The sequence below is a fragment of the Oncorhynchus keta genome, chromosome 15 (genome assembly GCF_023373465.1).
Source record: "Oncorhynchus keta strain PuntledgeMale-10-30-2019 chromosome 15, Oket_V2, whole genome shotgun sequence".
Classification (NCBI taxonomy): domain Eukaryota; kingdom Metazoa; phylum Chordata; class Actinopteri; order Salmoniformes; family Salmonidae; genus Oncorhynchus; species Oncorhynchus keta.
In genome coordinates this window covers 14,281-42,269 of record NC_068435.1, presented here as the reverse complement: position 1 = coordinate 42,269, position 27,989 = coordinate 14,281, and the positions used below count along the sequence as shown (strand labels likewise).

General features: G+C 38.1%; 1 protein-coding gene and 1 long non-coding RNA gene across 4 annotated transcripts; one reads left to right on the top strand and one right to left on the bottom strand.

Annotated features, from left to right (window-relative positions):
- Window position 1: 1 nt before the first annotated feature.
- On the bottom strand, window positions 2–21,019 carry LOC127907463 (uncharacterized). Of its 3 annotated transcripts, none has more exons than XR_008064426.1 (5): window positions 20,772–21,019; window positions 20,242–20,346; window positions 19,443–19,599; window positions 652–2,575; window positions 2–543 (listed from the first exon to the last, which is right to left on the bottom strand). XR_008064426.1 is itself a non-coding variant. In XM_052462692.1 (5 exons), exons 1-5 carry the CDS (start codon window positions 20,855–20,857, stop codon window positions 330–332), a joined length of 762 nt encoding a protein of 253 aa, XP_052318652.1. In that variant the 5' UTR covers window positions 20,858–21,019; the 3' UTR covers window positions 2–329. The 3 variants fall into 3 exon arrangements, 2 of the variants coding, with proteins under 2 accessions (XP_052318652.1, XP_052318653.1); XM_052462692.1 differs by having other exon boundaries at window positions 2,376–2,575; XM_052462693.1 differs by lacking the exons at window positions 652–2,575; window positions 19,443–19,599 and having other exon boundaries at window positions 20,772–21,011.
- Window positions 21,019–27,138, top strand: LOC118394356 (uncharacterized). The gene is made up of 5 exons (XR_004827760.2): window positions 21,019–21,308; window positions 22,314–22,413; window positions 22,980–23,068; window positions 24,158–24,312; window positions 24,667–27,138. It is a non-coding gene; the product is annotated as an uncharacterized LOC118394356 (long non-coding RNA).
- Window positions 27,139–27,989: the final 851 nt, after the last annotated feature.

The following is a 27,989-nucleotide window of genomic DNA, read 5'->3' as shown; positions in this document are numbered from 1 at the left end:
GTTTCAGGTGAAACGTTTTAATACAACAAAACCAAGAACACAACACAAACATAAGGCAGAACGCCGATACACAAGAACAATACCAACTGGTGAGTGAACCTGGAAGAGTGACATAAAGGGGAGGAATTTAAGGTAATGGAGTCCATGTGTGAATCATAATGATTCACAGGTATGCGTGCTGATGAATCCCAGGACCGGTGGTTAGTACTCTGGCGACGTTGTACGCCGGAGGGGAAGACAGTACAGTATCCCCCCTCTGACGTGCGAATCCAGCAACAGGACGACCTCAAGGACAAGGAGCGGATCGGTCCAGGCGGCGAAGGTGGAAATCACCAATGATGTTGGAATCCAGAATGTCTTCCACTGGAACCCAACACCCCTCTGGGCCATACCCCTCCCAGTCCACCAGATACTGGAGGCGGCCCCACGACGTCGGGAGTCCAGTAGGGATCTGACAGCGTACGCCGGTCTCCCCTCGATGTCCAGGGGGGTGGAGGTGTGTTGTGGGGGACAGCATCAGTTAGGGGACCAGGAACCACCAGCCTGAGAAGGGGGACATGAAAAGACGGTGAGATATGGTAGTGACAGGGTAATTGTAAACTGTATGTCACCTCATTGACCCTCCGGAAAATCTTGAATGGCCCCACAAACCGGGGGCTCAGTTTCTTGCAGGGCAGGTGGAGTGGGAGGTTCCTGGTAGAGAGCCTGCTCCTTCTGATGACGGACGGCATGCTGGAGTTAAAGGCGCATTGTTCCACACCTCCTCGCCACACCGGAACCACTCATCTACTGCAGAAGCCGCAGTCTGGCCCGGGGTTCACAGGGTCAGGGCCGGCTGGAAACCCAACACACTGGAAGATGGTCAACCCAGTAGAGGAGCGATGTAGAGAGTTCTGGGCGTACTCTGCCCAAGGAAGGAAACGTGCCCACTCACCCTGCCGGTCCTGACAGTGACTCCTCAGGAAACTCCCCAGCTCTCTCCACCTGCAAGTTAGACTGAGGCCAATACCTGGATGTGAGGCTAACCATGACCCCAAGCTTCTCCAAGAAGGCCCTCAATACTCGGGATGTGAATTCTGGTCCACAGTCTGAGACAATGTCTTTCGGAAGACCATAATACCGGAAGACCTCATTGACCTGGAGAGCAGTGGGAAGACCAGGATTAAATGACATGACTTGGAGAATCTATCCACAACCAGCAGAATGGTGGTGAAACCATCAGAAGGGGGAAGATCCGTAACAAAGTCAATGGGTAGATGGGACCAAGGTCTCTGAGGCGTGGGAAGCGGCAGGAGCTTCCCTGCTGGAGCATTCCGGGGGGAGGGGGAGAGAGAGACTTGGTTTGAGCACACATGGAACAGGAGTTGACATACCACGTAACATCCCGCACCACGGTGGGCCACCAGTATTTCTCAGTGATGGAATGGATGGTGCGAGAAATACCTGGATGTCCAGCGAGGCCAGCTGTGTCCTCAGGTCAGCAGCCGATCCCTTTTCCCTGATGGAACGTAGATGTGTGTGCCCAGGTCAGCAGCCGATCCCTATTCCCTGATGGAACGTAGATGTGTGTGCCCAGGTAAGCAGCCGATCCCTATTCCTTGTGGGAACGTAGATGTGTGTGCCCAGGTAAGCAGCCGATCCCTTTTCCCTGATGGAACGTAGATGTGTGTGCCCAGGTCAGCAGCCGATCCCTATTCCCTGATGGAACGTAGATGTGTGTGCCCAGGTAAGCAGCCGATCCCTATTCCTTGTGGGAACGTAGATGTGTGTGCCCAGGTCAGCAGCCGATCCCTTTTCCCCGTGGGAACGTATATGTGTGTGCCCAGGTAAGCAGCCGATCCCTATTCCTTGTGGGAACGTAGATGTGTGTGCCCAGGTCAGCAGCCGATCCCTTTTCCCCGTGGGAACGTATATGTGTGTGCCCAGGTCAGCAGCCGATCCCTTTTCCCTGTGGGAACGTAGATGTGTGTGCCCAGGTCAGCAGCCGATCCCTTTTCCCTGTGGGAACGTAGATGTGTGTGCCCAGGTCAGCAGCCGATCCCTTTTCCCTGTGGGAACGTAGATGTGTGTGCCCAGGTCAGCAGCCGATCCCTTTTCCCTGTGGGAACGTAGATGTGTGTGCCCAGGTCAGCAGCCGATCCCTATTCCTTGTGGGAACGTAGATGCGCGAGGGAGTAGAATTACGGGGTGTGGGCTCCCTCTGTAGACCCTGGCGGATGTCCACCTCTACGTCCCAAACCACTGGACCCACAACTCGGGAGGATGGGATTATAAGTGCCCTCTGGACAGGAGTCTCTCCCAAATCATAGATACGGGACAGGGTATAGGCCTTGATGTTCTTAGAACCTGGGGAATAGGTCAGTGTGAAGTCGAACCTGGTGAAGAAGAGGGCCCATCTGGCTTGACGCGGCTTCAGTCTCCTCGCTGTCCGTATGTACTCAAGGTTCAGATGGTCGGTGAGGATGAAGAATGGTTCCTTGGCACCCTCCAGCCAGTGTCTCCACTCCTCTAATGCCAACTTCACCGCCAAGTGCTCCCGATTGCCAACGTCGTTATTCCTATTTGCTGAAACTGTCTGTCCAAAAATGATGCAGAAAAATTAATCCATGCTTTTGTCACTTCTAGGTTAGACTACTGCAATGCTCTACTTTCCGGCTACCCGGATAAAGCATTAAATAAACTTCAGTTAGTGCTAAATACGGCAGCTAGAATCCTGACAGGAACCCAAAAATTTGATCATATTACTCCAGTGCTAGCCTCCCTACACTGGCTTCCTGTCAAAGCAAGGGCTGATTTCAAGGTTTTACTGCTAACCTACAAAGCATTACATGGGCTTGCTCCTACCTATCTCTCTGATTTGGTCCTGCATACCTACAAGTAACGCTACAGTCACAAGACGCAGGCCTCCTAATTGTCCCTAGAATTTCTAAGCAAACAGCTGGAGGCAAACAGCAAACAGCTATTTCTAAGCAAACAGCTGGTGGTTGAAGATATCCCTCTAGTGGTGTGGGGGCTGTGCTTTGGCAAAGTGGGTGAGGTTATATCCTTCCTGTTTGGCCCTGTCCGGGGGTGTCCTCGGATGGGGCCACAGTGTCTCCTTACCCCTCCTGTCTCAGCCTCCAGTATTTATGTTGCAGTAGTTTATGTGTCGGGGGGCTAGGGTCAGTTTGTTATATCTGGAGTACTTATCCTGTCCTATTCGGTGTCCTGTGTGAATTTAAGTGTGCTCTCACTCTTTCTCTCTTCCTTTCTCTCTCTCGGAGGACCTGAGCCCTAGGACCATGTTTCTGCCTAGCCCAGATCTTGATGTAATCCAATTGAGGAAGTGAGCTCCTAATGTTCAGATGCATCAACCCAACTCTTTTATGATTTTAAAAGTCACATTGAGTTTCAAACTCAAACAAGCTATGTTCAATAGGTGGTTGCAGGCCCTGTTTGATGGTTGATATTGATATAGTTGGTATTGTCATGGAAATATTCGCTCAATCATATTTCACAGACACCGGAACTTGTGAATTCAAATAGACTTTATTACAACGTACCAAGCCAAGCTGGTTCATGGACCAACTGACTTTCCAGCCTTGGCACACACCTTTTATACAGTTTTCATCCTTACGTCCCACACATAGTAACTCCTCTTTAGGTTAATGATCCAACCCCTTTGGCATTTAGCCACCATTATCATTTTGCCCTGCACTTATTTTAGCTTGGTTTCCATTTTCTTATTTGTCCCAGACATTAGGGCATAGATTCTATTGGTGGCGTAACCATAGCAATGACACAAAAATAAACACACGTACACTCCTAATGCAGGTGCATGTCTAATGGTGCTTAAGTAATACAAACCTATGCTCCTAATGCACGTCTAATGAACCTCACGGGGCTAGGTAATTGCTTCCCTTAGCCTAATGACCTAGACACACATATAGAGTGCACTGATTCTGCTTACTGTATAATGTGCACATATGCACTGGAAAATTCCCAATAGTATGGCTATAAGATTGCATAGAACTGTCCCAATTAGTCTATCCCTATTAGTAATAGAGGAAAGAGTAGAAATTTGAATTACCATAGGCCTTGAGGCTGAAGCCAATTTCAATATGAGGAACTCAAGAGTAACCAATGATGGAATATTAGAAACGGACTTACATGGGCTTTGGTTGCTTTCGAGGGGGTATTCAATTTCACATTTGAGCAAATAACACTGGGTGAGCAGACCACAGTAGAATTATCTTTTTAGCTAACAATAGCAGATCTAAGAGTGGAATTCAAAGAATGGGTACAAGATTACAACTGACAACACCCCTGGCAGTATGGACAACAGTACGATGATAACTCTTAGAATGGATGGGACGTATTACCTGAGCGATTCTTGGTCTATCTTTGAGTCAATAACTTAATGCGTCCTTGAAATGTGAAGAGAGGGTCCATCCTCCTAGATGGTTTGGGTGCAGTCCATCATCTCTGTAGAGCATCTTTTCTTTCCAAAAAGTGTGGAAATTGTCAAAAAGCATGCCAACAGAGTGTCAGTAGTCTTTAAGCCATAAATGAAGTGCTAAGAGCCTGCTGAACATTTTGCAGTTGTGACCCACTGGGACAGAGAGTCTGTTTTTTTACTACCCTATGATAGAAACCCCCTGAGCAGGACCCTCGGGAGAAAGGGTAGAGGATTTTTATTTTTTATTTTTTTAGAGGATAAAGGAGCAAGAATCTCTGGAAGCAGGTGGGTGAAACAGTTTGTCAGCAGGACATATTAATGATGTCGGAGGAGATGGCTGCCGTTTTACGGGCTCCTAACCAATTGTGCTCTATTGTGCTTTTTTTCAAGTTGTTTGTAACTTATATTTGAAAAACACCTTGAGGATTGATTATAAAAAACGTTTGCCATGTTTCTGTCGATATTATGGATCTAATTTGGAATATTTTTCGGCGTTGTCATGACTGTAATTTCCGAAGGATTTCAAAACGTGAAGAACAAACGGAGATATTTCGGCTATAAAAAATAACCTTTATGGAATAAAATGAACATTTGCTGTCTAACTAGGAGTCTCGTGAGTGAAAACATCCAAAGCTCATCAAAGGTAAACAATTTATTTGATTGCTTTTCTGATTTTCGTGACCAAGTTACCTGCTGCTGGCTGGACATAATGCTATGCTAGGCTACACAAATGCTTGTATTGCTTTGGCTGTAAAGCATCATTTCAAAATCTGAGATGACAGGGTGATTAACAAAAGGCTAAGCTGAGTTTCACTATATTTCACTTGTGATTTCATGAATATGAATATTTTCTAGTAAGATTGTTTGTCCGTTGTGTTATGCTAATTAGTGTAGTTGATGACAATTCCCCCGGATTCGGGAGGGCTAGTTCTAAGAATTAACAACTGTAATAGCTTATGTTACACAAAGTCGTGGCTGAATGACAACATGGATAACATTTTTTAGTGCACCAGCAAGACTGAACAGCTGCCCCGGTACGACAAGTGGTGGTGGTCTTTGTCTATTTGTCAAAAACAGCTGGTGCGCAAAATCTAATATTAAGGGTAGAGTATCTCATGATAAGCTGTAGACCACACTATTTACCAAGAGAGTTTCATCTACATTTTTCACAGCTGTCTATTTACCACCACAAACCGATGCTATATAAGGCCATAAGCAAACAAGAAAATGCTCATTCAGAGGTGGTGCTCCTAGTGGCCGGGGACTTGCAGGGAAACTTAAATCTGATTTACCTAATTTCATTTCATATGTGCAACCAGAGGGAAAAAAAATCTAGACCACCTATACTCCGCACTCAGATGATCATTATGGCCAAGCAGTTCTATTTTTGTTTCATCAGACCAGAGGATATTTCTCCAAAAAGTACGATCTTTGTCCCCATGTGCAGTTTCAAACTGTAGTCTGGCTTTTTTATGGTGGTTTCTTTTTAGGATCCATCCTCAAAGTGTTTTTAACATATGTATTCAATAATATATCCGTGGAGGCAGTTGGTTTCTCATAAGAAACTATTGGAAAAATGGCTACCTCAGTAGCCGGGAGACACCATGCGTCCATTCGCCCTATATGGTCTCTTACAGCCATTCTCCAATGGAAATGCCTAAAAAGACGTCACAATGCTGTAGACACCTTGGGGAAAACGTGGAAAACGTAAGCTGACTCCTAGCTCCTTCACAGCCATGTAAGGAGTCATTGACATGAGACTGTTTCAAAAAATGCGACACTTTCTGATTGGATTTGTATCTGGGTTTCGCCTGTAACATCAGTTATGTGGCACTCACAGACAATATCTTTGCAGTTTTGGAAACGTCAGAGTGTTTTCTTTCCAAAGCTGTCAATTATATCTTGTTTAAAACGGGAACGTTTTTCATCCAAAAATGTAAATAGCGCCCCCTATATCCAAGAAGTTGATCTCTAGGAGACAGAAGGTGTCTCCTTCCTGAGCAGTATGACGGCTGCGTGGTCCCATGGTGTTCATACTCACGTACTATTGTTTGTACAGATGAATGTGGTACCGTCAGGTGTTTGGAAATTTCTCCCAAGGATGGACCAGACTTGCGGAGGTCTGCAATTTTTTTCTGAGATCTTGGATGATTTCTTTTCATTTACCCATGATGTCAAGCAAAGAGGCACTGAGTTTGAAGGTAGGCCTTGAAATACATCCACAGGTACACCTCCAATTGACTCAAATTATGTCAATTAGCCTGACAGAAGCTTCTATAGTCATGACATATTTTCTGAAAATGTCCAAGCTGTTTAAAGGCACAGTCAACTTAGTGTATGTAAACTTCTTACCCACTGGAATTGTGATACAGTGAATTATGAGTGAAATAATCTGTCTGTAAACATTTGTTGGAAAAATTTGTTGGAAAGATGTCCTAGCCGACTTCCCAAAATTATAGTTTGTTCACAATGAATTTGTGTAATGGTTGAAAAACAAGTTTTAATGACTCCAACCTTAGTGTTTGTTCTATTACCGTAACTCAACTATAGTGTTCTATCACTGTAACTATAGTGTTATATTACCGTAACTCAACTATAGTGTTCTATCACTGTAACTATAGTGTTCTATTACTGTAACTATAGTGTTCTATTACTGTAACTATAGTGTTCCATTACTGTAACTATAGTGTTCTATTACTGTAACTATAGTGTTGTATTACTGTAACTATAGTGTTCTATCACTGTAACTATAGTGTTCTATTACCGTAACTCAACTATAGTGTTCTATCACTGTAACTATCGTGTTCTATTGCTGTATCTATAGTGTTCTATTACCGTAACTCAACTATAGTGTTCTATCACTGTAACTATAGTGTACTATTACTGTAACTATAGCGTTCTATTACTGTAACTATAGTGTTCTATTACTGTAACTCAACTATAGTGTTCTATTACTGTAACTATAGTGTTCTATTACTGTAACTATAGTGTTATATTACTGTAACTATAGTGTTCTATTACTGTAACTATAGTGTTCCATTACTGTAACTATAGTGTTCTATTACTGTAACTATAGTGTTGTATTGCTGTAACTATAGTGTTCTATTACTGTAACTCAACTATAGTGTTCTATTACTGTAACTATAGTGTTCTATTACTGTACCTATAGTGTTATATTACTGTAGCTAGATTGTTCTATTACTGTAGCTAGATTGTTCTATTACTGTAACTATAGTGTTCTATTACTGTAACTCAACTATAGTGTTCTATTACTGTAACTATAGTGTTCTATTACTGTAACTATAGTGTTCTATTACTGTAACTATAGTGTTGTATTACTGTAACTATAGTGTTGTATTACTGTAACTATAGTGTTCTATTACTGAAACTCAAACCTAGTGTTCTATTACTGTCACTATAGTGTTCCATTACTGTAACTATAGTGTTCTATTACTGTAACTATAGTGTTGTATTACTGTAACTATAGTGTTGTATTACTGTAACTATAGTGTTATATTACTGTAACTATAGTGTTATATTACTGTAACTATAGTGTTATATTACTGTAACTCAACTATGGTGTTCTATTACTGTAAGTATAGTGTTCTATTACTGTAACTATAGTGTTCTATTACTGTAACTCGACTATAGCGTTCTATTACTGTAACTATAGTGTTGTATTACTGTAACTATAGTGTTGTATTACTGTAACTATAGTGTTCTATTACTGTAACTATAGTGTTGTATTACTGTAACTATAGTGTTATATTACTGTAACTATAGTGTTCTATTACTGTAACTATAGTGTTATATTACTGTAACTATAGTGTTATATTACTGTAACTCAACTATGGTGTTCTATTACTGTAAGTATAGTGTTCTATTACTGTAAGTATAGTGTTATATTACTGTAACTCAACTATAGTGTTCTATTACTGTAACTATAGTGTTCTATTACTGTAACTATAGTGTTATATTACTGTAACTCAACTATGGTGTTCTATTACTGTAAGTATAGTGTTCTATTACTGTAAGTATAGTGTTATATTACTGTAACTCAACTATAGTGTTCTATTACTGTAACTATAGTGTTCTATTACTGTAACTATAGTGTTCTATTACTTTAACTATAGTGCTCTATTACTGTACCTATAGTGTTATATTACTGTAACTATAGTGTTATATTACTGTAAGTATAGTGTTCTATTACTGTAAGTATAGTGTTATATTACTGTAACTCAACTATAGTGTTCTATTACTGTAACTATAGTGTTCTATTACTGTAACTATAGTGCTCTATTACTGTAACTATAGTGTTCTATTACTGTAACTATAGTGTTCTATTACTGTAACTCAACTATAGTGTTCTATAACTGTAACTATAGTGTTATATTACTGGAGTTAGTGTTCTATTACTGTAACTATAGTGTTCTATTACTGTAACTATAGTGTTGCATTACTGTAACTATAGTGTTCTATTACTGTAACTATAGTGTTATATTACTGTAACTATAGTGTTATATTACTGTAACTCAACTATAGTGTTCTATTACTGTAACTATAGTGTTATATTACTGGAGTTAGTGTCCTATTACTGTAACTATAGTGTTATATTACTTTAACTATAGTGCTCTATTACTGTAACTATAGTGTTCTATTACTGTAACTATAGTGTTCTATTACTGTAACTCAACTATAGTGTTCTATAACTGTAACTATAGTGTTATATTACTGGAGTTAGTGTCCTATTACTGTAACTATAGTGTTGCATTACTGTAACTATAGTGTCCTATTAATTTAACTATAACGTTCTATTACTGTAACTCATCTATAGTGTTCGCTTACTGTAACTATAGTGTTTTATTACTGTAACTATAGTGTTCTATTACTGTAACTATAGTGTTGCATTACTGTAACTATAGTGTTCTATTACTGTAACTATAGTGTTCTATTACTGTAAGTATAGTGTTCTATTACTGTAACTATAGTGTTCTATTACTGTAACTCAACTATAGTGTTCTATAACTGTAACTATAGTGTTATATTACTGGAGTTAGTGTTCTATTACTGTAACTATAGTGTTCTATTACTGTAACTATAGTGTTGCATTACTGTAACTATAGTGTTGTATTACTGTAACTATGGTGTTCTATTACTGTAAGTATAGTGTTCTATTACTGTAACTCAACTATGGTGTTCTATTACTGGAAGTATAGTGTTCTATTACTGTAACTATAGTGTTCTATTACTGTAACTCAACTATAGTGTTCTATAACTGTAACTATAGTGTTATATTACTGGAGTTAGTGTTCTATTACTGTAACTATAGTGTTCTATTAAAGTAACTATAGTGTTCCATTACTGTAACTATAGTGTTCTATTACTGTAACTATAGTGTTGTATTACTGTAACTATAGTGTTCTATTACTGTAACTCAACTATAGTGTTATATTACTGTAACTATAGTGTTCTATTACTGTAACTAAAGTGTTGTATTACTGTAACTATAGTGTTCTATTACTGTAACTATAGTGTTATATTACTGTAGCTAGATTGTTCTATTACTGTAGCTAGATTGTTCTATTACTGTAACTATAGTGTTCTATTACTGTAACTCAACTATAGTGTTCTATTACTGTAACTATAGTGTTATATTACTGTAACTATAGTGTTCTATTACTGTAACTATAGTGTTCTATTACTGTAACTATAGCGTTCTATTACTGTAACTCAACTATAGTGTTCTATTACTGAAACTCAAACCTAGTGTTCTATTACTGTCACTATAGTGTTCCATTACTGTAACTATAGTGTTCTATTACTGTAACTATAGTGTTGTATTACTGTAACTATAGTGTTGTATTACTGTAACTATAGTGTTATATTACTGTAACTATAGTGTTATATTACTGTAACTCAACTATGGTGTTCTATTACTGTAAGTATAGTGTTCTATTACTGTAACTATAGTGTTCTATTACTGTAACTCGACTATAGCGTTCTATTACTGTAACTATAGTGTTGTATTACTGTAACTATAGTGTTGTATTACTGTAACTATAGTGTTCTATTACTGTAACTATAGTGTTGTATTACTGTAACTATAGTGTTATATTACTGTAACTATAGTGTTCTATTACTGTAACTATAGTGTTGTATTACTGTAACTATAGTGTTATATTACTGTAACTATAGTGTTATATTACTGTAACTCAACTATGGTGTTCTATTACTGTAAGTATAGTGTTCTATTACTGTAAGTATAGTGTTATATTACTGTAACTCAACTATAGTGTTCTATTACTGTAACTATAGTGTTCTATTACTGTAACTATAGTGTTCTATTACTGTAACTATAGTGTTATATTACTGTAACTCAACTATGGTGTTCTATTACTGTAAGTATAGTGTTCTATTACTGTAAGTATAGTGTTATATTACTGTAACTCAACTATAGTGTTCTATTACTGTAACTATAGTGTTCTATTACTGTAACTATAGTGTTCTATTACTTTAACTATAGTGCTCTATTACTGTACCTATAGTGTTATATTACTGTAAGTATAGTGTTCTATTACTGTAAGTATAGTGTTATATTACTGTAACTCAACTATAGTGTTCTATTACTGTAAGTATAGTGTTATATTACTGTAACTCAACTATAGTGTTCTATTACTGTAACTATAGTGTTATATTACTGGAGTTAGTGTCCTATTACTGTAACTATAGTGTTATATTACTGTAAGTATAGTGTTATATTACTGTAAGTATAGTGTTATATTACTGTAACTCAACTATAGTGTTCTATTACTGTAACTATAGTGTTATATTACTGTAACTATAGTGTTATATTACTGTAACTCAACTATGGTGTTCTATTACTGTAAGTATAGTGTTCTATTACTGTAACTATAGTGTTATATTACTGTAACTCAACTATAGTGTTCTATTACTGTAACTATAGTGTTATATTACTGGAGTTAGTGTCCTATTACTGTAACTATAGTGTTATATTACTTTAACTATAGTGCTCTATTACTGTAACTATAGTGTTCTATTACTGTAACTATAGTGTTCTATTACTGTAACTCAACTATAGTGTTCTATAACTGTAACTATAGTGTTATATTACTGGAGTTAGTGTCCTATTACTGTAACTATAGTGTTGCATTACTGTAACTATAGTGTTGCATTACTGTAACTATAGTGTCCTATTAATTTAACTATAACGTTCTATTACTGTAACTCATCTATAGTGTTCTCTTACTGTAACTATAGTGTTCTATTACTGTAACTCAACTATAGTGTTCTATAACTGTAACTATAGTGTTATATTACTGGAGTTAGTGTTCTATTACTGTAACTATAGTGTTCTATTACTGTAACTATAGTGTTGCATTACTGTAACTATAGTGTTCTATTACTGTAACTATAGTGTTCTATTACTGTAAGTATAGTGTTATATTACTGTAACTCAACTATGGTGTTCTATTACTGTAAGTATAGTGTTCTATTACTGTAACTATAGTGTTATATTACTGTAACTCAACTATGGTGTTCTATTACTGTAAGTATAGTGTTCTATTACTGTAACTATAGTGTTCTATTACTGTAACTCAACTATAGTGTTCTATAACTGTAACTATAATGTTATATTACTGGAGTTAGTGTTCTATTACTGTAACTATAGTGTTCTATTACTGTAACTATAGTGTTGCATTACTGTAACTATAGTGTTGCATTACTGTAACTATAGTGTTATATTACTGCAACTCAACTATAGTGTTCTATTACTGTAACTATAGTGTTCTATTACTGTAACTATAGTGTTGCATTACTGTAACTATAGTGTTATATTACTGCAACTCAACTATAGTGTTCTATTACTGTAACTATAGTGTTCTATTACTGTAACTATAGTGATCTATTACTGTAACTCAACTATAGTGTTCTATAACTGTAACTATAGTGTTATATTACTGGAGTTAGTGTCCTATTACTGTAACTATAGTGTTGCATTACTGTAACTATAGTGTTGCATTACTGTAACTATAGTGTCCTATTAATTTAACTATAACGTTCTATTACTGTAACTCATCTATAGTGTTCGCGTACTGTAACTATAGTGTTCTCTTACTGTAACTATAGTGTTGTATTACTGTAACTATAGTGTTATATTACTGTAACTATAGTGTTATATTACTGTAACTATAGCGTTCTATTACTGTAACTATAGTGTTCTATTACTGTAACTCAACTATAGTGTTCTATTACTGAAACTCAAACCTAGTGTTATATTACTGTAACTATAGTGTTCTATTACTGTAACTATAGTGTTGTATTACTGTAACTATAGTGTTCTATTACTGTAGCTTAACTATAGTGTTCTATTACTGTAACTATAGTGTTATATTACTGTAACTATAGTGTTCTATTACTGTAACTCAACTATGGTGTTCTATTACTGTAACTATAGTGTTCTATTACTGTAGCTTAACTATAGTGTTCTATTACTGTAACTATAGTGTTATATTACTGTAACTATAGTGTCCTATTACTGTAACTATAGTGCTCTATTACTGTACCTATAGTGCTCTATTACTGTACCTATAGTGCTCTATTACTGTACCTATAGTGCTCTATTACTGTAACTATAGTGTTCTCTTACTGTAACTCAACTATAGTGTTATATTACTGTAACTATAGTGTCCTATTACTGTAACTATAGTGCTCTATTACTGTACCTATAGTGCTCTATTACTGTACCTATAGTGCTCTATTACTGTACCTATAGTGTTCTATTACTGTAACTATAGTGTTCTATTACTGTAACTATAGTGTTGCATTACTGTAACTATAGTGTTATATTACTGCAACTCAACTATAGTGTTCTATTACTGTAACTATAGTGTTCTATTACTGTAACTATAGTGATCTATTACTGTAACTCAACTATAGTGTTCTATAACTGTAACTATAGTGTTATATTACTGGAGTTAGTGTCCTATTACTGTAACTATAGTGTTGCATTACTGTAACTATAGTGTTGCATTACTGTAACTATAGTGTCCTATTAATTTAACTATAACGTTCTATTACTGTAACTCATCTATAGTGTTCGCGTACTGTAACTATAGTGTTCTCTTACTGTAACTATAGTGTTGTATTACTGTAACTATAGTGTTATATTACTGTACCTATAGCGTTCTATTACTGTAACTATAGTGTTCTATTACTGTAACTCAACTATAGTGTTCTATTTCTGTAACTATAGTGTTATATTACTGTAACTATAGTGTTGTATTACTGTAACTATAGTGTTATATTACTGTAACTATAGTGTTCTATTACTGTAGCTTAACTATAGTGTTCTATTACTGTAACTATAGTGTTATATTACTGTAACTATAGTGTTCTATTACTGTAACTCAACTATGGTGTTCTATTACTGTAACTATAGTGTTCTATTACTGTAGCTTAACTATAGTGTTCTATTACTGTAACTATAGTGTTATATTACTGTAACTATAGTGTCCTATTACTGTAACTATAGTGCTCTATTACTGTACCTATAGTGCTCTATTACTGTACCTATAGTGCTCTATTACTGTACCTATAGTGCTCTATTACTGTAACTATAGTGTTCTCTTACTGTAACTCAACTATAGTGTTATATTACTGTAACTATAGTGTCCTATTACTGTAACTATAGTGCTCTATTACTGTACCTATAGTGCTCTATTACTGTACCTATAGTGCTCTATTACTGTACCTATAGTGCTCTATTACTGTACCTATAGTGCTCTATTACTGTAACTATGGTGTTCCATTACTGTAACTATAGTGTTCCATTACTGTAACTATAGTGTCCTATTAATTTAACTATAGTGTTCTATTACTGTAAGTATAGTGTTCTCTTACTGTAACTCAACTATAGTGTTATATTACTGTAACTATAGTGTCCTATTACTGTAACTATAGTGCTCTATTACTGTACCTATAGTGCTCTATTACTGTACCTATAGTGCTCTATTACTGTACCTATAGTGCTCTATTACTGTACCTATAGTGCTCTATTACTGTACCTATAGTGCTCTATTACTGTAACTATGGTGTTCCATTACTGTAACTATAGTGTTCCATTACTGTAACTATAGTGTCCTATTAATTTAACTATAGTGTTCTATTACTGTAACTATAGTGTTATATTACTGTAACTATAGTTTTCTATTACTGTAACTATAGTGTTCTCTTACTGTAACTCAACTATAGTGTTCTATCACTGTAACTATAGTGTCCTATTAATTTAACAATAGTGTTATATTACTGTAACTATAGTGTTATATTACTGTAACTATAGTGTTCCATTACTGTAACTATAGTGTTATATTACTGTAACTATAGTGTTATATTATTGTATCTATAGTGTTATATTACTGTAACTATAGTCTTCTCTTACTGTAACTATAGTGTTATATTATTGTATCTATAGTGTTCTATTACTGTAACTATAGTGTTATATTATTGTATCTATAGTGTTCTATTACTGTAACTATAGTCTTCTATTACTGTAACTATAGTGTTATATTATTGTATCTATAGTGTTCTATTACTGTAACTATAGTCTTCTCTTACTGTAACTATAGTGTTCTATTACTGTAACTATAGTGTTATATTACTGTAACTATAGTGTTATATTATTGTATCTATAGTGTTCTATTACTGTATCTATAGTGTTCTATTACTGTAACTATAGTTTTCTATTGCTGTAACTATAGTGTTCTATTACTGTAACTATAGTGTTATATTATTGTAACTATAGTTTTCTATTGCTGTAACTATAGTGTTCTATTACTGTATCTATAGTGTTCTATTACTGTAACTATAGTGTTATATTACTGTAACTCAACTATAGTGTTCTATTACTGTAACTCAACTATAGTGTTCTATTACTGTATCTATAGTGTTCTATTACTGTAACTCAACTATAGTGTTCTATTACTGTATCTATAGTGTTCTATTACTGTAACTCAACCATGCATATTGCTAATTATCTTAATGGAGTTAGGTAAACATTTTAATAGGCTAAGGGTTTAGTCTTCTTACAAGTTGCATGTGATGCATTTATAATATACACATATCAAAAATGACTGCCCATTAACATGATTTTCATTTGACCGTGTATGATGATGATGATGATGATGATGATGATGATGATTGTTATTATTATCATGTTTTTTTATTCCAGGATGGAGAATTAATAAACCATCTGCGATGAAGAGGAAGGGTTCCCATGACCACCAGGCTGACGAGCACACCCAGCCCGCAGAGAGGAGAAAGAAACACCTCTCAGACCATCACACACCCACGACCACCCTACAAACCAACCTCCTCACCACCCTAACCACCACAACTGCAGGACAGAGCACCACACCCAGCCTCAGTAGAAAGAGAATATCTCCAGCCTGGACAAAGATCACTGCCAGTTGAAGAGGAGCGGGATTAGGAGCACTACAGCCCCAAGACAGTCTCACAGAGACCATAACCACCATCACCATACCCCCCCCACCACCCAAACCACCTCAGAACCAACCACCATCACCACACCACCCCCCACCACCACCCAAACCACCTCAGAACCAACCACCATCACCACACAAAGCCCCCCCCCCCACCACCACCACCCAAACCACCGCAGAACAAACCACCATCACCACGCCAACCCCAGACCCCCCTCTATAAATATGGAAGGCACAGGGATTACTATGTCCACCAGTCATGTTTGTGTTTCATGTGTCTGGGTACAGTAGTTTATGACTATGCTGCTCCAGTTGCTATGCACTAACAGCAAGACAGAAACCTCTCAGTACACAATATCACCCTGGTATTACCAAAAACCTAATCATCTGCCTGATGCTAAACCAGGGGTGGGCAAACACTTTGGCTCGAGGGCCACATCACGATTTAGAAATTCAATGGAGGGCAGCACAGATTTTTTTCTACCGATTCGTTCATCAAAATCAATTTGTGGGCCAGAAAAAATGCAGTTATTTGAAAATATATAGGTCCATTATAATTTCTACATAGTTTCAATCTAGTTTTTGACATTCAAGTGTAGTCTGGATTGTTTTTATATATGTTTATTTTTAGCTCCCTTTTTCGTGATTACGATCTTGTCTCATCGCTGCAACCCCCCAATGTGCTCAGGAGAGGCGAAGGTCGAGTCATGTGTCCTCCAAAACACGCTTCTTAACACCCGCTTGCTTAACCAGCTGCACCAATGTGTCGGAGGAAACACTGTTCAACTGATGACAGAAGTCAGCCTGCAGGTGACCGGCCCACCACAGAGAGTCACTTGAGCCCAATGAGCCCCAGGCTGAAGTGACACAGCAAAACTGTGATGCATTGCCTTAGATCTCTGCACCACTCGGGAGGTCCTGGACTGGTTTTCTATTCCAAAATAATAATTTGACCCTAACCCTTGCTGGCTGCATTTAATCTGCCGGCAGGCCAGACGTGGAGCGAGGGCCATAGTTTGCCCGCCCCAGCCCTAAACCGTAACCCTAACCTTAACCCTACTGAAACTGTTCATATAGAACTGATCTTGTTCACGATTTAATTGATATGATTATCTCTTTAATTCTAAAGTGACAATGCTATTTCATACCCCCTCCATTCTGAAAAGGCACTGAACATAACTTTACCATTCAAATATTTAAAATATATAGTCTTCTTCAACTTCATACTTTTATAATGAAGAGTTGTAGCATTCTTACTTGGTAATTAGCTTTGACTACTGGATCAGTTCTAGAGCTTTGACTACTGGATCAGTTCTAGAGCTTTGACTACTGGATCAGTTCTAGAGCTTTGACTACTGGATCAGTTCTAGAGCTTTGACTACTGGATCAGTTCTAGAGCTTTGACAACTGAATCAGTTCCAGAGCGTTGACTACTGGATCAATTATAGAGGTTTGTCATACAATATAGTTTAAATACACTTTCTATGCATTTGCAAACATTTAATTAATGCCCTTGCAGATGTGATGAGGAGAGAGTAGGCCTGTTCCAACATTAAATATGTGTTTATTTTATTATCAATTTCCTAGCCAGCAGCATACCACCCTGCATCTCACTGCTGGTGAGCCTCTGAGTCTAAGCAGAGTTGATCCTGGTCAGTCCCTGGAGGGAAGACCAGATGTTGCCTGAAGTGGTGTTGGAGAGCCAGTAGGAGGTACTCTTTCCTATGTTTAAAAAATAATAGGAAATCCCAATTCCCCAGGGCAGTGATGTTGTCCTGTGTAGGGTGCTGTTTTTCAGATGGGATGTTAAACATGTTTCCTTACTCTCTGTGGTCCCCAAAGATCCCATAGCACTAAGAGTAAGAGTAGGGGTGTTAACCCTGGTGTCTGCTCTCATACCATCATGGCCACCTAATCATCTCCAGCTTACAATTGGCTCATTTGTCCCTCTCTTCTCCCCTGTAACTATTCCCCAGGTTGGTGTTGTAAATGATAATGTGCTCTTAGTCAACTTACCTAATAAAAATAAAATGCTTATTTACCAACCTGAATGTGTGATTATTGCTTTAAAATTGAAATCGCACTACAGCATGGATCATCAGCGCTACAGATCTAGCCCGAAGTCTAACCCTAACTCTGACCCTGATGAACTCAAATCAGTTCTACATCTTCTTGCCTAGTGTAATGCAATCAATTAAAATACATTGTTGCTCAGATCGACTACCTACCATGATGTCTGCACTGTGAATATTTCTCCCCCCCAAAAATATATCACATTTTGAAATGTGTGCTGTTCCATGATGAAGTATGACCACAAGACCTTAGTATTACTTTCTGATACTGCATTTTTGCCTCAGGTCAGGAGTAGAGAGTATTAAATGTGTCTCTTTTCTGTGGAAGGGTATGTTTGCTCTCTGGTGGATCTCAGCGGTACTCCTACTAAAACTGAGTACAGTTGTACATCCTGAGTGTAAAAAAAATATATATATATGTTAACATTTCAGTGTTACGGATTCCCCTGAGTTGGGGAATGGAGAGAAATGAAGAGGAACAATGTTACACCAGGCGCCATCGGTGGTACCAGCCCCCAGATTCACTCAACTAATTTCAGCAGAGGCTCCTCCAAGCTGTCGAGAGGGATACAGCCAATCCTGATACAGGAAGGAGGATGAAGAGACCCTCTTTGCCAAGAGCCTGAAGAGGTTGCCTCAGCAAAGAAGCAGTCAAGGTTAAAATTCATCAGATGCTTTTCAATGCCGAGTTCAATGGTTTTTCTCTCCACAACACAGGTAGTGTCATAAGTATTGCGACAGTGATCGTCTGCTAAATGACTTAAATGTAAATGTAATTTTTACAGTATACTCATGTAGGCTAATTGATATTTCAGATCAAAGGATTAATATGAGGCAAATGTATAGCTGTTGTTTCTGGGTTAGAAAATATCCTAAAACAGTTTGCTTGTCTAAATATTTGCCTATATTCATAGAGTCATATTCATCTTTTGATCTGAAATAAAAATTCCATGAGTAAACAGGAAGAATTAGCAACTTTACCACACTGTTCCAATATTTACAGCACTAACTACACTATACAAGCAGTATTTAGTTAACATAAACCTCTCCTTCTATGGTGTTATATTATGTAAAGCTTGTATGTGTTGTTTTTCTCTTCCCTTCCAGAGATGGAGTGAATTTAGCCGACCAGCTCACAGGAAGGACAGGAAGAGGAGAGTTGTCTGGTTGTTATTTTAACCTTCTCCAATGGGTTTTGATCGGGAGGTGAGGAGAGAGGATGCGAGAAATCAAGGAAATGCAACTGAGATTTTACAACTGTCCTTGTTAGCAGATTCTCAATACTTAGGATAGCATTCATTATTAGATGTACATAGATTGCATGAAAATTGACTGAATTAAAACAGACAACACTGGAAAATTCTGATGCGCTTGTTGTTCTTTTACAAGACTTAAGATGAAATGTGTGTTTACCTGTATTGTGGCTAGACATGTATGTTCCAGACACACACACCTCTCTTCCACTCCTCTCTGTACCTCACATCTCCAGTGCCCTGCCGTCTCTCTCTTTATGGCCATGTCTGAAGTTCCCCTACTATGTCTAGGCTTTATGAGTAGTCCCTGTATCTGTCTGCAGTTGTGACAAAAATACATGCTCTTGTTGTTCTCCTACAGATTACAGGTTACACATAAATGTTTGTATTTTCACACACACACACACACACACACACACACACACACACACACACACACACACACACACACACACACACACACACACACACACACGTCTTTCAATTGTTTTTATTTTTTGTAACATTTTTACAACACACATAGCTTCCATGTTCTTTCCTGTATTTGAATACCTATTCAATTATGTCAGTTGTTTATTAATATCTCATTTAGAAATGAATCTGCTTATTTATTCCTTACACCTTTGCAGATCTAAGACAAGATCAAAGTAAAAACACATTCTCTTCCTAATAGTTTTTTTTCTCACCTGCATTTTGTCAGACCAGTGAAGATGGTGGTAAACTGCTCTGTTTGTATGGACCCTAGGCTTCCTTTTCCCATGTTATCATAGTGTGTCGTATAACCTTAGAGGTCCTCACCTGATGTACCATGCCAGGTGTGTATAATACTGAAGTTAATGGGAGGTGTGGTCTTTACTCCCAAATGTCACTTAAATATAACTTCCAACTGAAAAAAATGCTCTTTCACTCCACAGCATACTGCCATGGGATGAGAAGTAGGTGCTCAGCTTCTCCCTCACCTGGAGTGCCTGTCTGGGGGACTGGTTGGCACCTGCCCTGGTGACATCAGGTAGGTGACCATTTGGCGTGCCAGTCTCCATCCTGAGCAGCTCCTGGAATTGCCTCTGCAGTAGTTGTGGAGAACACATGTGTCACGCAGGTGTAACAGTTTTTCTTCCTTCCCTCTCCTCACCCCTACCTGGGCTCGAACCAGGGACCCTCTGCAAACATTGACAACAGCCACCCTCGAAGCATCGTTACCCATCTCTTCACAAATCCCACGGCCCTTGCAGAGCAAGGGAAAAAACTACTTCAAGGTCTCAGAATCCCAAAGGCGCATTCAAAAACTAACCTTGCTCCGAATAAGGATTTAAAACCAACTTTGGGAAAAGTTATAGTCCAAATGAACATTCTGTAAAAGTACATCTCATGTCACATTGGGTCTATTAACTAGAGAACCCTTTAGCTAGCTAGGTTGCACATAAAATATATCTAATATCAATCAATTACGGTATCAAAGGCTTTACAAATTCACTAGAATTTAGCTTACCGGAGACAAATCAGAGTTTGTTTTGATATTTTAACCTGCGTGTTGTGTTTGGTGTGGGGGGACAACGCAGCCGGGTTGGGTTCCATGTGAACAGTTTTCCATGTATGTCAATGTGGTTTGTAAACCAACCCGGATGTAATATAATTCACATGTTGACTCAGTGTCGCCTCTCCACGCAGGACGTGGATGGATGCTCACTCTAATATATATAATATAATAATATAATAATATATATAATAATATAATATATATAATAATATAATAATAATAACACTCTCTCATCAGTAGCTCCCCACAATCAAAAACTGGACTAGGTGCATCGCCTGGCACTGAGTTACAAGCTAAAGTTAGCCACAGACATGTTCGTTCAGCCTGTTAATTCTTTCAGTCCGATTTGACTTATTTTACGAAGTCAGCATGGCATTAACATAGTTTCTTTCGGTTTTTGATCTTGACATTGTTGCTGGATAGATACTTTGATAGCTAAAATGCTGGCACTGCTAGTTGGGTAAGTTCCCGAGAGAGAGCAGCATATTGGTAAGTCAACTTTGCTTTCAAAGTTTGTAATCATCTGTAAAGTTTTTTTTTTTACATGCAATCATACTAGCTAGTGTTACATTCATTGGTTGTTTCTTTGGAGCTAGCTAACTAAGCTAACTAGGTGGATAATAAGGTACAGTAGGATACAGTAACGTTACAGTTGGGTGGGTATAATTTGTGGAACTTTTCAACAGGAATCTGTTCCAAAAACTTCGTAAATAACAAGGTTTCCAACAAACAACGCGTACAAAGTTGTATTGCGGCCGAATAAGATACCGGGGAGGGAGTGGGCTATTTCATAAAGTGTTTTAACTCACCACGTTTATTCCGAAAAATGTCTTGTCCTCACTCTGGTAGCCTTTGGACAAACATTAAGAATAAACTACGTGGTGAGTTGAAGCCTATTCGTTCGCAAGGTTAATTGATCGTGCTACATTGTATGCATTATTTGTTGGCAACGAAGTTTTTGGAACATATCTGTTTTGAATGTTAAATGACGAGACAGAGGCATTGATCCGAGTAACCAGTCTTGTTCAGTACATCACAACACATCCGGGTATCTGAAGCACCCCGGTAAAACACAAGAGTTGCAGTAATGAACATTTACCAACAGATGGCATCACTGTGCCATCTTACACCCTTAACAATATCCCTGTTGGAACGTTCCACAAATTATACATTTACATTTAAGTCATACCCACCCGTACAGTATTACTGAAAGTCTACAATAAGCCTTGTCACTGCTAGTAGGCAAGTTGGTTGACATGGGGTGCAGTAGGCTACAGTACAACATTACTAAATGATAACAACGTAGCCTTGAAAACAGACAGTAGTATGTTGATGGGGTAGGCTACTGTATACAGCAACAATAGCCTTCCAACTGTTTTCTTATTCGTTGGGTCCCTTGACAAAAGTATGTTATTTTTGACTTGGTAAAATAAGCAAATGATTGTGTGCACTCTCACTAGATAGAATGCTCACTAATTATTGTTAATATTCCAGTTTTCTAGGGCCTCCATTCCCAACCCTGAAGCCCCCTGTCCCCAGCAGGAAAGACCAGGAGAAGGTGTTGGCATCAGGTAAAACTTCCTATTGAGGAAAGGTAAGACAACTCAATGTCATATTCAGATTTAGAGTTACTCACATGAATAGAAGCATATACAAGCAATCTATCAAATGTATTTTATAAAGCCCCCTTTACATCAGTAGCTGTCACAAAGTGCTTATACAGCCAGCCTAAAACCCCAAAGAGCAAGCAATGCAGATGTAGAAGCACGGTGGCTAGGAAAAACTCCATAGAAAGGCTCCTGCCTCTAGGAAGAAACTTAGAGAGGAGCCAGGCTCTGAGGGTGGCCAGTCCTCTTCTGGCAGTGCTGGTGGAGATTATAAAAGAGTACAGCCCTTTAGGCCAGATTGTTCTTCAAGATCTTTAAATGTTCATAGATGACCAGCAGTGTCAAATAATAATAATGACAGTGGTTATAGAGGGTGCAATAGTTCCATGTAGTCATGGCTGTTCCAGGACTGGAGTGGCACGCTGGAACTTCCAGAGGCTTGTAGACCTGAAGCAGTGTGATGTGGTCCAGGAAATTATCATACACACTCAATCACTCACTCTGTTTTGTTGTATAATTATTTTAACTTAAGAAAATTGTTCCTCTCTTTTAGATCTTACACCCTATTAGCTCAACCACAGTCCTCACAGCTGCAGTCGTCTGCCCCTGTACCTGCTACACCGACCACGACAGGTGATACAGGTAATCATCACATGCATGTATACACACATGCACGCTCTCCCTCACTTGGGGCTCTATTCAATCACGTCTGCTTTAGTTGACCTCCACATAGCAGTTGTTTTGGTGGTATCTGAGGTGAAACTGTGTTAGAGCATGCTGTCCTTGTAAATAACACTTTGTTCTTAACTGGTTCCATATGTGTTATTTCACAGTTTTTGATGTCTTCACTATTATTCTACAATGTAGAAAATAGTAAAAAATAAAGAAAACCCCTGGAATGAGTAGGTGTGTCCAAACTTTAGACTGGTTCTTATTTGTTTTGATCCAAAGCCTGAGTGAGTCACTCAGCTTTATGTAGGTGCCGGCTAAATGGCTGTGCCATCAACTTGATAATATATAACGCTATTTTGGAGGTTATTTAGTTACAAAAACAACAACGAAAGTGAGCAATTGTAATCTGAATAAAGGCCAAAATAATATTTGTAAAGGCCAAAACATTTATTTCTGTTTTTAGAGGGAGAGAAATGCTGGGCCAATTGTGCGCCGCCCTATGGGACTCCTAATCACGGTCGGATGTGATGCAGTATAATTATACTTAACTTAAAACCTAACTTAGAAATACATTTGACGATAGAATTATCCCCCTACCCTCCATCTAGGCAAGTCTATTGTCCAGCTACCTGCTAGAACAGCGGGAACGTTTCCCTAGTCATAGCCATTATTAGTGCAATGCCCCTTAGTGTTGCTCTGTGCTACCCAGTGTGGCGGGGTGGGGGTCCACCCCCCCTCCTCCCTTCCCCATGGGCTAGGTCTATCTTCTGTGCGCTGCTCTGTGGCCCGTCCCGTGCCCCCTGCTCTCGTGCCTTGAAGCTTGTGCTCTTTCAGTGGATACAGCTGGAGAACTGCAAGGCAATCAATCCCATTGTGCGTTTTTTATTTGTTTTTAATCGCTTTGTTTAAATAATTACAATACTTTGGAGATTATTTTGTTTTTCAAATAATGTAAAATGAGTGAGGAAAAAGGCCATTCTTGAACATGGGGTGAAACATTGTTACTAATTTGTAAATAAAGCCAGTTTGTTATTTTGAATGATTTATTTCTGTTTTTAGAGGGAGAGAAACCAAACACCTACAGTCATGGGTCTCCCAGTCGAGGCCCGCACGGGTATTGAACCAGCATCTGTAGCAACACAGCTTGTCTTAGACTGTCGCGCCACTCAGGCGCTGAACAACGTGACCGATCGGGAGTGGGCTACAGTAATATAGTAAGAGCAAAATTATCCTAATAAAATAATAAAAACCTTTGTAACAACAGTTTTAGTAAGTAATACTGAAGTCGTGCACAATTATCAGTTTCTATTTAGGTTTATGTCGCCCATTCTTTGTCAGTTAGAGACACAGTAGGACCCAAAAGCATAATCAGTGCTCTAACTCCCCCTTGTGGTGGTCTGGAGTAATGAAGTGGTGACGCAGGGTATCGTACTAAACCACACATTACCTCTAAGTACCACAGCATAATCACACAACTTTTAGTGGAGCAACCACTGTATGCTCACTCACACCGACAGATGTACACACAGACATGTTGTTGAGCTGTATATTTACTGTCACTCTTTCAGATCTGCCATGCAGTCCACCACTGCCTGACAGCCTCACCCAGAAGACACTGGGCCTATCAAGACTGACAAAGCAGAGATGGGTGGCTGACAAGGTAAAACAATATGCACACACACATTCTACACAATGTAAATCATTTGGTGTTACTTGTTTTTTTTATGTTTACTCCATTTTATTTTAGGATTGTAGATATCTACTCCTTCATATCCGTTCTCAATATCTACATAATTATTCTAAATATCTATCAAATAAAAGTGTGATTGATAATATTGTAAAAGACTATGGCTTAATGTGTACAGTGAGGAAATTCTGTGTGCTTTTTTCTGAGTTGAAAAACATGCCTCCCTCACACACACACACACACATTGGACACAATGTAAATGCATAGTTTATTTTATGTATGTCTATTTTTGTGAGGATTGTGCGCATTAAAGTACCTTCACAGTTAAAGCAACAGTTTGGTTTATTGGATATTTCTCTGATTTAAATATGTACAGGGTTCCCAGGAGTTGCAGGAAAATATGTTTATTGTCTTGCAAAAGTATTAATGTGCCAAGGCCATTCCCTGGCTACCCATCCACATCCCTCAGGCCAAACAGATGTTTGTTCTACACAATGAATGTACACTACCGTTCAAAAGTTTAGGGTCACTTAGAATTGTCCGTTTTTGAAAGAAAAGCACATTTTATGTTCATTAAAATAATAAAATTGATCAGAAATACAGCGTAGACATTGTTAATGTTGTAAATGACTATTGTAGCTGGAAACAGCTGAATTTTAATGGAACCATCACTACTGTGTTCCAATGGCATGTTGTGTTAGCTAATCCAGGTTTACCATTTTAAAAGGCTAATTGATCATTAGAAAACCCTGTTGCAATTATGTTAGCACAGCTGAAAACTGATGTTCTGATTAAAGAAGCAATACAACTGGCCTTTAGACTAGTTGAATATATACAGTTGAAGTCGTAAGTTTCCATACACTTAGGTTGGAGTCATTAAAACTAATTTTTCAACCACTCCACAAATGTATTTGGATCTACCCATCCCGGATCCGGGAGAATTGTCATCAACTGACACTAAGTAGCATAACGCAACGGACAAAAAATCTTACTAGAAAATATTCATATTCATGAAATCACAAGTGAAATATAGTGAAACACAGCTTAGCCTTTTGTTAATCACCCTGTCATCTCAGATTTTGAAAATATTCTTTACAGCCAAAGCAAGACAAGCATTTGTGTAAGTTTATCAATAGCCTAGCATAGCATTATGGCTAGCTAGCAGCAGGCAATCTGGTCACGAAAATCAGAAAAGCAATCAAATTGAATCGTTTACCTTTGATAAGCTTCGGATGTTTTCACTCACGAGACTCCCAGTTAGATAGCAAATGTTCCTTTTTTCCAGAAAAATTATTTATGTAGCCAAAAATAGCTCCATTAGTTCTTCACTTTGGCTGAGAAAACGCCCGGAAATTGCGGTCACGACAACGCCGAAAAATATTCCAAATTAGCTCCATAATATCGACAGAAACATGGCAAACGTTGTTTATAATCAATCCTCAAGGTGTTTTTCAAATATCTATTCAATAATATATCAACCGGGACAGAGCTTTTTTCAGTAAGACCGGGTGGAAAAATGGTTACCTCTGTCTTTTGCGTGAGAAATACACAAAGAGCCATCAGGTGGACACTGACGAAATGTTGTTGTACACGCTCATTTTTTCTAAATAAAAGCCTGAAACTATGTCTTGTGATACTAGACACATTAAGGAATCCATAGAAAAAGGAATCTCGTTGATATCCCATTCACTGCTCAATAGGGAAGCATAGGAAGGGACTCTTATTTAGAAACCGCTGCGTTCCTGTTTGGATTTTTCTCATTCTTTTGCCTGCAATATCAGTTCTGTTATACTCACAGACAATATCTTTACCGTTTTGGAAACGTTAGAGTGTTTTCTATCCTAAGCTGTCAGTTATATGCATATTCTATTTTCTGGTCCTGAAAAATAGCCTGTTTACTTTGGGAACGTTATTTTTCCAAAAATTAAAAAATGACCCCTAGATTCAACAAGTTTTTAACAAACTATAGTTTTGGCAAGTCTGTTAGGACATTACTTTGTGCATGACCCCCATTCATTTTTCCAACAATTGTTTACAGACAGATTATTTCACTTAATCACAATTCCAGTGGTTCAGAAGTTTACATACACTAAGTTGACCATGCCTTTAAACAGCTTGTAAAATTCCAGAAAATGATGTAATGGCTTTAGAAGCTGATGGGCTGATTGACATAATTTGAGTCAATTGGAGGTGTAACCTGTGGGTGTATTTTAAGGCCTACCTTCAAACTCAATGCCTCTGCTTGACATCATGGGAAATTCAAAAGAAATCAGCCAAGACCTCGGAATAAAAATTGTAGACCTCCACAAGTCTGGTTTATCCTTGGGAGCAATTTCCAAACGCCTGCAACTGCACATGGGGACAAAGATCTTACTTTTTTGAGAAATGTATGAAAAAAAATAAATATATATATATATATATATATATATAACTTTTTGGCCATAATGACCATCGTTACGTTTGGAGGAAAAAGGGTACACCATCCAAACCGCTTGGTCGCAAATGGGTCTTCCAAATGGACAATGACCCCAGGCATACTTCCAAAGTTGTGGCAAAATGGCTTAAGGGCAACAAAGTCAAGCTATTGGAGTGGCCATCACAAAGCCCTGACCTCAATCCCATAGAAAATGTGTGGGCGGAACTGAAAAATCGTGTGCGAGCAAGAAGGCCTACAAACCTGACTCAGTTACACCAGCTCTGTCAGGAGGAATGTGCCAAAATTCACCCAATTTATTGTGGGAAGCTTCTGGAAGGCTACCCAAAATGTTTGACCCGAGTTAAACAATTTAAAGGCAATGCTACCAAATACTAATTGAGTGTATGTAATCTTCTGACCCACGGGGAATGTGATGAAATAAATAATTCTCTCTACTATTATTCTGACATTTCACATTCTTAAAATGAAGTGGTGATTCAAACTGTCCTAAGACAGGGAATTGTTACTAGGATTAAATGTCAGGAATTGTGAAAAACTGAGTTTAAATGTATTTGGCTAAGGTGTATGTAAACTTCCGACTTCAACTGTATATCTGGAGCATCAGCATTTGTGGGTTCGATTACAGGCTCAAAATGGCTAGACACAAATACATTTCTTCTGAAACTCAGCAGTCTGTTCTTGTTCTGGGAAATGGGAGGCCCCGGTGCACAACTGAGTAAGAGGACGATTACACTAGTGTCTAGTTTGAGAAACGGACGCCTTTCAAA